The sequence below is a fragment of the Grampus griseus genome (assembly GCF_964374135.1).
Source record: "Grampus griseus genome assembly, chromosome: 19".
Lineage (NCBI taxonomy): Eukaryota > Metazoa > Chordata > Mammalia > Artiodactyla > Delphinidae > Grampus > Grampus griseus.
In genome coordinates this window covers 7,812,136-7,824,652 of record NC_139013.1, presented here as the reverse complement: position 1 = coordinate 7,824,652, position 12,517 = coordinate 7,812,136, and the positions used below count along the sequence as shown (strand labels likewise).

At 57.7% G+C, this 12,517-nt stretch overlaps 1 protein-coding gene across 3 annotated transcripts; it reads left to right on the top strand.

The window, feature by feature from the left end:
- Positions 1 to 218: 218 nt before the first annotated feature.
- Positions 219 to 11,409, top strand: CYTH2 (cytohesin 2). 3 transcript variants are annotated; one of them, XM_082677738.1, is made up of 14 exons: positions 219 to 362; positions 1,175 to 1,322; positions 1,421 to 1,487; positions 2,522 to 2,640; positions 3,586 to 3,666; positions 4,149 to 4,261; positions 4,372 to 4,520; positions 5,061 to 5,173; positions 7,904 to 7,982; positions 8,095 to 8,166; positions 8,265 to 8,419; positions 8,509 to 10,190; positions 10,480 to 10,517; positions 11,093 to 11,409. In XM_082677738.1, exons 1-12 carry the CDS (start codon positions 344 to 346, stop codon positions 8,594 to 8,596), a joined length of 1,203 nt encoding a protein of 400 aa, XP_082533864.1. In that variant the 5' UTR covers positions 219 to 343; the 3' UTR covers positions 8,597 to 10,190; positions 10,480 to 10,517; positions 11,093 to 11,409. The 3 variants fall into 3 exon arrangements, with proteins under 3 accessions (XP_082533864.1, XP_082533863.1, XP_082533865.1); XM_082677737.1 differs by having other exon boundaries at positions 10,480 to 10,541; XM_082677739.1 differs by having other exon boundaries at positions 5,061 to 5,172; positions 7,906 to 7,982; positions 10,480 to 11,409.
- Positions 11,410 to 12,517: the final 1,108 nt, after the last annotated feature.

Genomic DNA, 12,517 nt, shown 5'->3' with positions numbered 1-12,517 from the left:
TCGCACTTCGATTGGCTCCACAGACCGTCTACCTCCAGCCGGACATTGCTACGTCTACTCCTTGCGCGTCTATTGGCCCTGGAGGACGATTCTTCGGTATCGGAGGCGGAGCAGACGAGAGGGCCCGCCGTGGATTTGGCGGTGTCAAAACGAGGGGCGGTCCCTACTGGCGGGGCGGTTGGGAGGCGAAGGGAGAGTCTTTTCAGCGCTGAGGACTGGCGCTGAGGAGGCGGCGGTGGCTCCCGGGGCGTTTGAGCGGGCTCACCCGAGCCCGCGGGCCAACGCGGATCCAGGCCCGACCGGCGGGACCGCCCCGGACTCCCCGCGGGCCTTCCTAGCCGCCATGGAGGACGGTGTCTATGGTAAGTCGGGGAGGGGCGGGGCCGTCTGGGAGCGGATGGAGCGTTTCGGCCCCAGCCTTCTGCCGCGAGCGTTCTTCCCGGCGCGCGCCCTGCGAAGCTGTTCGGCTCCGTCGTCACTTCGCTTTTGTGGGGCACGGGACGGGCTTCCGGCGGGGCAGGAGAGTGGGGCGTTCCAGGCCATTGTTTGGGCCGAGCCTGTTTCCGGTGGCAGCGGGAGGGGGTGGGAGCGGCGGAGGCGAGGCCGGGGAGGAACCATTCCCTCTGGAGGGGCCGGGCGAGCCCAGTGCCTGCTGGGAGAGGGGAGGGGGCTTTTGGGGACGCTGGGGTGAGGAGAGATCTTGGGGGCTACAGATTCCGCTAAGGCGGGGACGGGGGCCTTCGATGCCCCGCCCCCTTCCTCAACTCTTGCAAGCTGTCATCAGCTTCGCCTGCCATAGTTACTTTCCATGGACCCAGGAGTCCGGACACCCAGATCCACAGCTACCTCGCCAAGAATGGAGGCAGAAAACCAAGGCCTCAGCCTCCTTTCAAGTAATGGACCGAAGTTCAAGCTTCCAGCCCTTTTTTCCCCACAGACCTAAGAGTTCAGGCTCCCAGTCCCCTTCTCCCCTAGGACTAAAGAGTCTAGGTTCCTAGCCCTTCGTCCCCTGGACTGAGGAGTCCAGGCTGTACCCCGTCTTCCAGTAGACAGGAGGCTGGACTCTCATTCTCCTCCTGCCCCCGAACCTAGGAGCCCTGTCCTCCCCCAGATTTCAGAAGTCCACGCTCCCAGTCCCCAGAACTGACCTCCTACCCCTGATCCCCTCCTCCAGAACCCCCGGACCTGACTCCGGAGGAGCGGATGGAGCTGGAGAACATCCGGCGGCGGAAGCAGGAGCTGCTGGTGGAGATCCAGCGCCTGCGCGAGGAGCTCAGCGAAGCCATGAGCGAGGTGGAGGGTCTGGAGGCCAATGAGGGCAGGTGAGGGCTGGGGCAGGGAACCTGGGGGTCACGAGGCCAGGCCAGGGCCAAGGATGCCCAGGCATTGATCCTCCACCCTCCGTTCTCTGTCCCTGCAGCAAGACCTTGCAACGGAACCGGAAGATGGCAATGGGCAGGAAGAAGTTCAATATGGACCCCAAAAAGGTGCTTGGGGCCACAGGGCTGGGATCAGCCAGGCAGACATCCAGACGGGGGATTCTGGCATCTCTGTTCAGAAGTATGGTGGTTAAAGGTCTACCTTAGGTGCACGGACGTGGTCCTGATCCCTGGATTCAGATATTGGCTGCATTTGTTCCTGGGCTGGAACTTCCACCCGGGGGGGTCTTCTTCCCCTTTTTGCTCATATTCTAGGGCCCACTTTTGTTGTCACCTGGAGTCCCCAGGGGGAGCTCGATTGAGTCTGGTAGGGAATATGGACAGAGATGTGTACAGAAGAGTGTTGACGAGTGCCATGACAGAGAGAGAGAGAGGTACCAGGACTGTGGACACTCAGGGCAGCAAGCCTGGTGGCATCAAGGAGGGCTTCCCTGAGGAGGGTATATTCGGGTCAAGTTTGAAGGATGAGTTAGTATTCACCAGGTGGAGGAAAGATGTTTGTTCGTTCATTCAGTCATTCATTTTACACCCATTTCCTGAGGCCTCCCTCGGGCCTGCCCCTCTGCTAGGCAGTGCTGAGGACCCAGAGAAGAGTTTGACCCTGCCTTGCCCTCAGGGAGCCCCTAGACATGGATACCATGATCCAGAGTGAGATAGCCACAGTGGTGGTCCTCGTGGCATCAGGAGAGCCTGAGAAAGCCTTAGTCCAGCCTGAGGCTTGGCCCTCACAGCCCTTGGTGGACTGCTGTCTACTAACAGTTTCCAACTTTATTCTTCTTGTCCAAAGCAATGGTAGTTTGTTCAGTCATTCAGCAAACATTCATGGAGCTGCTGTTCCTTGCCAGACCCTGCTTCCGGGGGGGGCCTGGAATTAACCAGGCAAAGGCAGAGGGAACAGTAGATGCAAAGGCTAAGACGTGGGACGGATGGTATTTAAGGACCTGGGAAAAGCCTGAAAGTAAAACTCGGCCCCACTCCGTTGAGGGTGGGGGTGGCTTTGGAGGCTCTGGTTTCTGAGGATGTGGGGGGAGGGGCGTGGCTTTCTGAGTACCCAGCCCTGAGACCCAGCTCCCACCCCCCAGGGGATCCAGTTCCTGGTGGAGAATGAACTTCTGCAGAACACACCCGAGGAGATCGCCCGCTTCCTGTACAAGGGCGAAGGCCTGAACAAGACGGCCATCGGGGACTACCTGGGGGAGAGGTGAGACCTGCCCCCTTCCCTCCCCGCCCCCCCCCACCTCCTGCTTGGCTTCTCACCTCGGCCCCATGCACCCAGCTCCTCCCGAGAAGAGGCCCTGATAGATCAGCCTTATGACTGGATTTTGACAAAATGGGCTGACAGGAGTCTGGGGGAGCCTGGGACCTTCTGGGGAACCTGGGGACCATCTGTGAGCGTCTGGGGGGTGTGGGACCTTTGTGGACATCTGGGCAATGTGGAGACCTTCCATTTAGGTCTGGGGACAGTGGAGAACATCTGTGGGTGGCGTGGGAGCGTGAGAATGGTGTGTAGACAACTGGTGTGCATGGGAATGATGTGGACCGCTAGGAAGTGGGGCACGGGACGGGCTGGGATGCTTAGGGATTGTGTGGACATCTAGAGTGTGTGGAACTTTCTGGATATCTGCAGTACAGAGACCGTCTGTGGACATCTGGGGTGCATAGGGACTGTTTGGGGAGTCTGGGGGTCACCTCTAGATTTCTGGGGATTGTCTGTGGACATCTGGACTGCATGGAGATGGTCCGGGTATCTGGCATTGTGGGGATCGTTTTGTGGACATCTGTAGTGCACTGGGATTGTCCATGGACCTATGGGGGATGGGGGACCATCTCCACAGGGCATCTGTGGAACCTGGGGCTCATCGGAGAGAGGTGATGGCCAGCAGAGCACGTGTTTGCTGCATTTCTCCCCACTGAATAGAGGTCCAGCCACACCAGGGTTCTCGAGGCAGACAGTCCTCCCAAGAGCCTTCTGAGTATCCCTGCCCTGGTGCCAGGCCTGTGATGGGGGCTTGGCCAAAACTTTCACCGGCTACAGGGGTAGCCTCTGTGCAGAAGAGGGGGCGCAGCCTCCCCACTCCTTCGCCTCCTGTCCACGCCCACCTCCCCACGCCCCTTCCTGCACGTGACTTTGTCCCTGTCCTCCCAGGGAAGAGCTGAACCTGGCAGTGCTGCACGCCTTCGTGGATCTGCATGAGTTCACCGACCTCAATCTGGTGCAGGCCCTCAGGTGAGAGGGACGAGGCTGGGAGGGCAGGAAGGTACCTGTCAGGGCTTTCTTTCCAAGTGATGATCCCTACTCAAAACAAAACAGCAACAAAAATTAGGGAATGGATTGCCTTTACATGACACCAAAGTCCACGGTGGGGCTTTCTCCCGGCATACCTGTATCCAGGTGCTCAAATGCTGTCAGAAGGACAACTTTCTCTTTCTCTTGATTGTGCTCCCCATGGTGTGGGCATTGCTCGCCACAGACCCTCCTCCCACATGATAGCAGAAGGCCCTAGCAACCATCAGACCCGTTCAGCAACCTTAGTAGAAAGAAGGAGGGTGTTTCCATATAAATCCACCAAAAGTCTCATGGCCGATGCTCAGTGGTCAGATTGGCCACAAGCGTGGAGCTCTCATTGGCCAGTTCCTATCACGGGGACTGAGAGTGGGGAGCGGGTCCTGCCAGTCCTGGCATCGACACCCGGCCCCTCTCTGACGCAGGCAGTTCCTCTGGAGCTTCCGCCTCCCTGGAGAAGCCCAGAAGATTGATCGGATGATGGAAGCCTTTGCCCAGCGCTACTGCCTGTGCAACCCGGGGGTTTTCCAGTCCACAGGTGGGGGCGCAGGCTGCTGGGTCCTGGGGAAGGAGGGAGCTGGGGGCTTGACCTCTCGGGTCCTGGGGGCCCATATGCCCCAGTCATCACCCCCTGACTGTCCAACGCAGACACGTGCTACGTGCTGTCCTTCGCCGTGATCATGCTGAACACCAGTCTTCACAACCCCAACGTCCGGGACAAGCCGGGCCTGGAGCGCTTTGTGGCCATGAACCGGGGCATCAATGAGGGCGGGGACCTGCCTGAGGAGCTGCTCAGGGTCAGGCCCCCCTCCCCCTCCCCCAGCGCCCTCAGCCCTGTCCCTCTTCCTGCCGCAGACCCTCCTCCCTGCGGGTCTCCTAGTGCCTGAGCTCCCCACCCGGGATCATCGTCTCGCCCGTGGACAGCGTGGTCATGCCAGCATGTCCATTTCTTTCCTCTTTCTCTCTCTGGCTGGCTGTCTTGTCTCTCTCTTTCTCTTTTCTGTCTCTCTCTGGCTCTGTGACTCTTTCAGGGTTTTGGTGTGTCCCATTCTCCACCTGCCTGTCGGTCTCTCTCAGAACCTAGCAGCTCTTCCTATGTCTGTGTTTCCACATATTTTTTTAATCTTCCCTCCTCTTTCTCCTCCCTGGGGCTCCCTCCACTCTTCTGCCTTCTGCTTCCCTTTTCTCCCGGCCTCCTCCCTCCCTGCACCATCCCATCTGCCGTCCCACCCATGGTCTCATTGGCTCCCTGGTTGCTGGAGCCCCCTCCCCACTGCCAGGTAGCCCTGGGAGGGTCCCAGGAGCCTGGGATTGCTGACCATGCCTTCGCCCCTCAGAACCTCTACGACAGCATCCGAAATGAGCCCTTCAAGATTCCTGAGGATGATGGGAATGATCTGACCCACACCTTCTTCAACCCGGACCGGGAGGGCTGGCTCCTTAAGCTGGGTACGTCCCTTGCTGACTCTGCTGGCTGCCTCTGCAGGGGGGAGGTTAGTGGGTCCCAGGCTGTGGACTCAGCTTCTCACATACCCGCTATGTGACCTTAGGCCAGCGATTCTACCTCTCTGAACCTCAGTTTCCACATCTGAAAAATGGGCCGAAAATGAGTTCAGCCCTGTGTGCCGGGCCCAAGCCCAGGGCCGGGCTTGTATTCAGCGCTCCCTAACCCCTTGTGTTCACCCATGCATGTTTACGGAACCCCTTCTTTGTGCCAGGCCCTGGTTTAGGCACTGAGGACACAGCCGAGAACCAGATCGCCCAGTCCCCATCTGGGGGGAGAGTGTTCACTCGGGATGCTCTCAGCTGTAGTGAACAGAAAATAGCCCAAGGGGTTGGGATGCCTGGGAGCCTGTTACCTCACTTGGAGGGAACTCCTGGGGGTCCGAGGCAGACCGACTATGACACTCTTGCATTTATCCCCATGGTATGTTACCTCCTTATCAGCCCAGTAGCGTAGTGGCTGTTCTAGGGGCGTCGTACCTCCCCAGAACATCTCCCTTAGTCAGAAAAGAGCCTGCAGAAATGAGGAAAAGGGTCTCAGAGTACCCCGGTGGACTTCTCAGCTGGTTGGATTGGTTCCTGGTGGGGGGCGGGGCCGCACCCAAGCTGGCTTAGGTGAATCGGGAGCCCCTGGCCCCGATGGGGTGGATGGGGCAGGGGCCAGCGACCCTTGGAACACGTGGCACCGGCAAATTCAGGGTTAGTTAGCGGAGGTCTGACAGGTACAGCTGGCTGAGGACTGGAGTGGTTCTCAACCCTGGCTGCCCAGAGATTCACCCGAAAACCGCAATGGCCAGTCCACAGACTTGTGACTGCTGGGGGCAGGATAGGCCATCAGTCATGTTGAAAGCTCTCCAGGTGGTTCCAGTGCATGGCCCAGGTTGAGAGCCATTGGCTCTGAGCTGGGCCTGGTTGTAGTAGGTGCCCTGGGAGGGTCAGCGGTGGCTTTTTTTTTTTTTAATTTGGCTGCGCCAGGCGAGCTCCTTAGTTGCGACATGCATGTGGGATCTAGTTCCCTGACCAGGGATGGAACCCGGGCCCCTTGCATTGGGAGCGCGGAGTCTTATCCACTGCACCACCAGGGAAGTCCCAGCGGTGGCTTTTTAATGGAGGAGCAGTGAGTGACTGCCCCAGGGAGACAGAGAATCTGGTGAGGAATTATGGCGTCGACTGAAGGCAGCCCAGACAGTGGGAGGGCCCAGAGGAAGCTTCCAGCCTGGCACAGGGTCAGGGCAGGACTTTGCTCCGTTCACATCTCATCATCCACACTGCCTCCCCCGCCGCATGGAATTCTGCTCCTAAATGGAGGAATCGCTTCTCCAGCCACAGTAGCAGGTCCCTGGTGCATAAAAAATGCGAACCACTCCTTCCAGACAACTTGCTGGGGGGGAAGGATTCCTGAATCAGCTCCGAAGGAGGTCTGCGGAGTCTGGGAGGAATTTAGATTCTTCAAGGAAGGCCAAATGGTGCCCCTGGCAGTGAGTGGGTGGGAAGGAAAAGCAGGAGGGGCAGCTTGCTGAGGAACTGGTTCTCTTCCAAACCGCGCCCAGCAGTAGGAATCCTGCCCATTTCTTGGATGAGGAGATTGAGGCTCGGTCACTGTCCAGCAGCCACTGGGCAGAGGTGGCCTTGGACCCAGATCTCTGACCAGAGCACGTCACAAGGTCATTAGAAGAAGGCACCTCTTAAACACTGAAATACAGGAAAGGGAATCTGTGGTGGTTATATTCACAAAGGTGGTTAATAGAAGTCATTATTACTGCAGTTTAATCCTTGCGGGATCATAGGGAGCCCAGAAGCGGGTCACTTGGAAGCAGGAAGGTGTGGGCTGGAGTGGGTCTCTAGACTGGAGTCCACAGAGGGCAAGTGGTTGTCCTAAGGTCACACGGCCAGTTTGTACTGGTGCTGACATGAGTCCCCAAGCCCACCTTGGCCCACCGACTGGGGGTTTTGTCTTCTGCCTCGTGGGGATGACTTCCCTACAGAGACATCTTCACCGTGGCAGTGGAAGGCCCTCCTGGCCTGGGATACACGCTAGGGGGTGGGCCGGAGCTGGGCACTGGCGCAGGAGGTGCTCTTGGCCGCCTCAGTGCGGTTCAGCATCCTCAGCCTTCCGGGGTGGGAGAGGGTCAGGCCATTCCTCCCTCATGTGGATGTAACTGGTTTTCTTCCCTCTCTCTCCCTCCCTCCCTCCTTCTCTGCGTGTTTCTCTCTGCTGTTTCTGTCAATCTCTGTGCCACCCCCTGCGCATCCCTTCCCTCCCCAACCCTGCGGCTCTCGGGGGCACCCCATTCTTCCGCCTTCCCTTCTCGCCTGGTCCTGCCTGCTTTCTCGCTGTCTGCCCCAGGAGGTAGGTACAAGGCCGGCCCGTCCTTGCTCCCCGACATGACACAAGGGGAGGGGGCTGCCCTGGCCTCGGGCCTATAGCTGGGGGGCTGAGGGCCCTGACCCGAGTCGACAGACAGGCTTAGAGAGTGTAGAGCCGCAGGCTGGGGGTGGACCGGTTCCCGGGGCCCCGACATCACGCCTTGTCCTGCTCGTCTTCCCACGCATCGCTCTGTCCGAGGCCCTGACAGCCCCACCTTCCCTGTGCTCGCTCTGTCTCTCACCCCCGACCCACCCTCCCAGAGGTCCCATCCCCCTGTTGAGCCCAGGCCCCCTACCCCCCTTCCCTTCCAGGGGGCCGGGTGAAGACGTGGAAGCGGCGCTGGTTTATCCTCACGGACAACTGCCTCTACTATTTTGAGTACACGACGGTGAGGGCGGGGCCAAGGGGCAGGGGGCCGGACTCCTGAGTCTGCGGGAGGCAGGGGCTGGGGGGTTGGGGGGAGACTGGAAGTCTGAATCCGGTCAAACTCGTTGTCTCAGGACAAGGAGCCCCGAGGAATCATCCCCTTGGAGAATCTGAGCATCCGCGAGGTGGACGACCCCCGGAAACCAGTAAGACCCTCCCTGTACCCCGTCCTGCCGTGTCGGGGGGTCTCCCCTGTTCCCAGGGCTGGCTCTTCCCAGCTGCCCATCGTCTCGTGTCTACCCAGAACTGCTTCGAGCTCTACATCCGCAACAACAAGGGGCAGCTCATCAAAGCCTGCAAGACAGAGGCAGATGGCCGGGTGGTTGAGGGGAACCACATGGTGTACCGGATCTCGGCCCCCACGCAGGAGGAGAAGGACGAGTGGATCAAGTCCATCCAGTGAGCCTGCGCCCCGGAGTCCTTGGGGAGGGGGTGGCTGGGGGCCCAGGCCCCTCGGCCCTCACCCTGGGATCCCGCCCCTTCTGCAGGGCTGCCGTGAGCGTGGACCCGTTCTATGAGATGTTGGCTGCGAGGAAGAAGCGGATTTCCGTCAAGAAGAAGCAGGAGCAGCCCTGACCCCCTGCCCCCAACTCTATTATTTATTACGGAGCTGCCCTGCCCGGGTGGCCGGACCCCCGGGCCCTGGGGCTGCGGATCCCGGTTCCCCGTTTGGAAAAGTCGTCTCCTCTAGCTCCTCTTTCATTATTTGTAATTAATACGCTGTTGGTAATCTTATGAATTATTTAACCATTCGCGGCCTGCGGACCCCTCATCTCTTGGGGTTGGTGGAGCTGGCCTGGTAACGCGTGAAGAAAGGGTGCTGTCCGTGCAGCCGAACGAGCCGGGCGTCTCCTGGATGGCTCAGTTCTGGTTTCACCCATAGCCCGCGGGGGTGGAGTAAAGGAAGAAGTTTAACTGGGTTGGCGTGAGCGTTGCATTAGAACTGAAGGGTGCTGAGAATGCAGGTATGCAGAGCTTCCGGGACGAGGTCTGCCATTCATTCTAGACATTACTTGACCGCCAGGCGCCGGGCAGACACTCATCCCACCTTTGCTCTCATGGGCTTGTGGTCTTTGAGGGGCAACAGATAATATCTGATCGGCTGGGCTAGAGGTCAGTGGTGTCGGGAATAGGTTGGGACCAGTGTAGGTGGGGCGGGGCTTTGGGGCCAAGAGGGTGGGACTCTGGGCCAATGGAACCGGGTTTCTCAGCCACTAGAGGATCATCCTTTGGAAGACATTTTACACCACGCAGGGGTAGTGCTGAGAACCGGCATTTTTATAACATCTCCTTTCCCGGGAATCTGACCGCTTACAGAAGTGTAAGGACCGCATTCTTTGAGGGTGAAACCTTGGGGGGGGGGTACCCTTGAGCCCCAGGTCCAGGCTTGTCCCCCTTTGCCTTCCAGCTTGGGGTGTGCGTGGTGTCCCCAAGGAACAAAAGCACGTGGATCCCGAGAAGGGTGTCGGGAGACCCCGTCTCTCTCCTACGTCCAGATCTGCAGCTGAGGAGGATTTAGTACGAGAAACCACAACTCCAGACAGGCCCAGGACCAAGCCCCTGCTGCAAGGGAAGCCTGTCGTCCCAGGGCGTGCCTGAACTGCAGTTATCCTCCGTGTCCCCAAGGGATCTAACTCCTAATTGTTGAGTGCTGCCAGTGGGGTGTGGAAGATCCCGGGTCTCGGGCGTTGACCCGGCCCCGCCCTTGGCCACAGACATCAGCGGGTGTGAAAGCTCCTAATCGCTGTAACAACTCCAAGGTGGTGCACCCAGCCCTCCCGGGAGACTGCCAGACTACAATTCCCAGCAAGCTATGCGGCGCTGGCCGCCCCACTGTCGGGAGAGCCATTCTGGAGGTCTCCTGGGAAATGTAGTTTCTTAAGACTCCCATGTTGGGTTTCCCTTCGGCTGATCCCCTGCCCCCCACTTCCTCAGGTTGGGAAACAAGGCCCTGCCTGACCGCTTCCACCCCAGGGGCTGATGGGGAATGAAGTTCCCAAATGAGGAAATGGAATTCCCAACTCCTCAAAAATTCCACAGAAATGGAGTCATTGACCCAAGAAAGTCATGGGAAATGAGGTCCTGGGTCGATGGAGGGTCCCACCACTGTCTCCCCCTGTGTTGCTCTGCTCCATGGAATGAACCCATAGGTACCGAGTGCCTTTTGTGGGTAAGTAGCTGGCTCAGTGGAGATGCCCCAGAAGAGCGTTCCAGGCAAAGGCAACAGCATGTGCCAGGGCAGGGAAAGGCACATTGTGTCGGAGTAGCTGACAGCATGTTGGTGTGCCTGTACGGTGCTGGTGGAGTGGGGCTGGGGTGATGGGAAATGGAGGAAATGCCTGGGCCCAATCATTTGGGGCCTGGACAGCCATGTTAGGACTTTGAATGTCCTCTTAGCTGATGGGAAGCCATCCAAGGTCATGACACAGGAGAGTGATGTATTTGGGTTGATGTTGCAGGAGGGGGCCTTTGGCTGTTGCAGGAGAGTAACTTGGAGGTGAGCAGGGGCAGTAGCAGGGAGGTAAGTTAGGAGGCTGTGCTGTCATTCTGGTGTAAGAGGGTGTGGCCATAGACTTGGAGAGACCCGGACCCGCAAGAGTCCTCTTGGAAGAGGAGCCAGCAAGACTTGCTGAGGGCTGGGTCAACTCTGGGATTCTAGCTTGAGCAGCTGGTGAATGACAATGTCATTTACTGAGATGGCTAAAGAGGGGATTTATGGGGGGAGAAATCAGTGGTTCTGTTTTAGCCAAATTAAGCTGGAGATGCCTGTGGAACATTAAAATCAGACTCCAGTCTCCTCAGAATTGTCCTTCAGTTTTGCCCCCAATCCGTCTTCTCCCCAAGGATGGAGAATTCTGGCTTTCAGCTCCCTCCTCTCCCAGGACTTCATACTCCCAACCCCCTTGTTACGGGTTGAACCGTGTCCCCCACAAATCCATATATTGAAGTCCTAACTCCCAAAACCTCAAAATGTGATCTTATTCCAAAATAGAAGCATTGCAGATACAATTAGTTAAGATGAGGTCATTAGTGTGGGCCCTAATCCAACTTGACTGGTGTCCTTATACAAAGGGACATTTTGGACACAGAGACACACATGCAAGGAGAGAAGGCCATGTGATGACGAAGGCAGAGATCGGGGTGATGCTTCTGCAAGCCAAGGAACACCAAAGATTGCCAGACAGCCACTGGAAGCTAGGAGACAGGCCTGGAACAGATTCTCCCTTAGAAGGAACCAACTCTGCCGACACCTTGATCTTGGACATCTAGCCTCCAGAACTGACACAATAAAGTCTGGTTTAAGCCACTCAATTTGTGGAACTTTGTTACAGCAGCCCTCGTGAGCTAATACACCCCTTCACCCTCAGACCCAGGAAGTCCAGGCCCCCAGCCCCCTCCTCCCTCAGACCCAGGAGCCTAGGCTCTCGCTGCCTAACCTGGCTGGGTTCCATGCAGCACCCACCCTGGGCAGACATGTTACAACATCAGTTCAAGAACCACCAGATCTATCAGAAGTGGCAGTAGGGGACAGAGGCAAAACCTAATCCTCTCATTCGCTCTTTCTCCATCGCCCACAACTTACATGTGACCCTAATGCTCTCATCATCTTAATTCCTAAGCCAGGAGTCCACACAGCATCCCAGCTGGGTCCCCACTCCTGACCCCTCCCTCATCCCTCATCCAAACTGCTTCCTTCATATACACAAATGAATCTGGTACCAAGGTGACGGCGGGTGGGGGTGGGAGGAAGACAGGTTGAAGCCAGGAGATCAAAGATGCAATGACAGACCCAGTCAGAAGAAAAAAAGACAAAGATGGAGACAGAATCAGTCAAGAGACCAGGACAAATTGAGAAAAAAGAAATCGAGACAAAAACCCGTGGCAGAAAGACATAATAGAGACAGGAAGGTGACGGGGACACGCAGACAAGGAGAAAGAAGTAGAGATGGGGTGATACTCAGACGAAGAAATAGATGAGAAGAAAGAGGCTGAAGACGTGGGATGGGAAAACAAAGACAGAACTGGGACCGGGTGAAATAGGGCGATAAAGGGACAAAAAACAGAAATTTGAATGGAGAGGTTCAATTAGGGGGAAGGCAAGAGAATGTCAGACAGGTGGGTGGTCACATGAAGAAACAGGTAAACTGAGGCACAGTTACCATGGGCAGGGAGATAGATTCTGACCCTCGAGGCAGAGGGTCTGTGCCTCGAGGCACAGGCAGTGCCGTTCTGAGGTGTGTGGGATGTGGCCATGATCCAGTGTGGGTGCTGGCAGGTCATTTCTGAGCATTTTCCTCACCAGCACCGGCCCTGGGACAGCTTCTGGCCACCTTGCAGAAACCCAGCTCTGACCATAACCTGCCACCTTCCCGAACCCTCGCCGGCTCCTCGTCACCTCCTGAACTGTAAGTTGAGGCTGCAGCAGAAGTTGGTGATGCCGACACCAGACTGAGATCCAGAGAAGCGGAGAAGCCGGGGGTCTCGCTGCCACACAGG

Excerpts from the sequence above, each read along its gene's own strand:
- CYTH2 (XM_082677738.1), top strand. Across the intron at positions 4,521-5,060 it reads TGCCTGAGGAGCTGCTCAGG|AACCTCTACGACAGCATCCG; the intron begins GTCAGGCCCCCC and ends TTCGCCCCTCAG. Across the intron at positions 7,983-8,094 it reads ACTATTTTGAGTACACGACG|GACAAGGAGCCCCGAGGAAT; the intron begins GTGAGGGCGGGG and ends TCGTTGTCTCAG.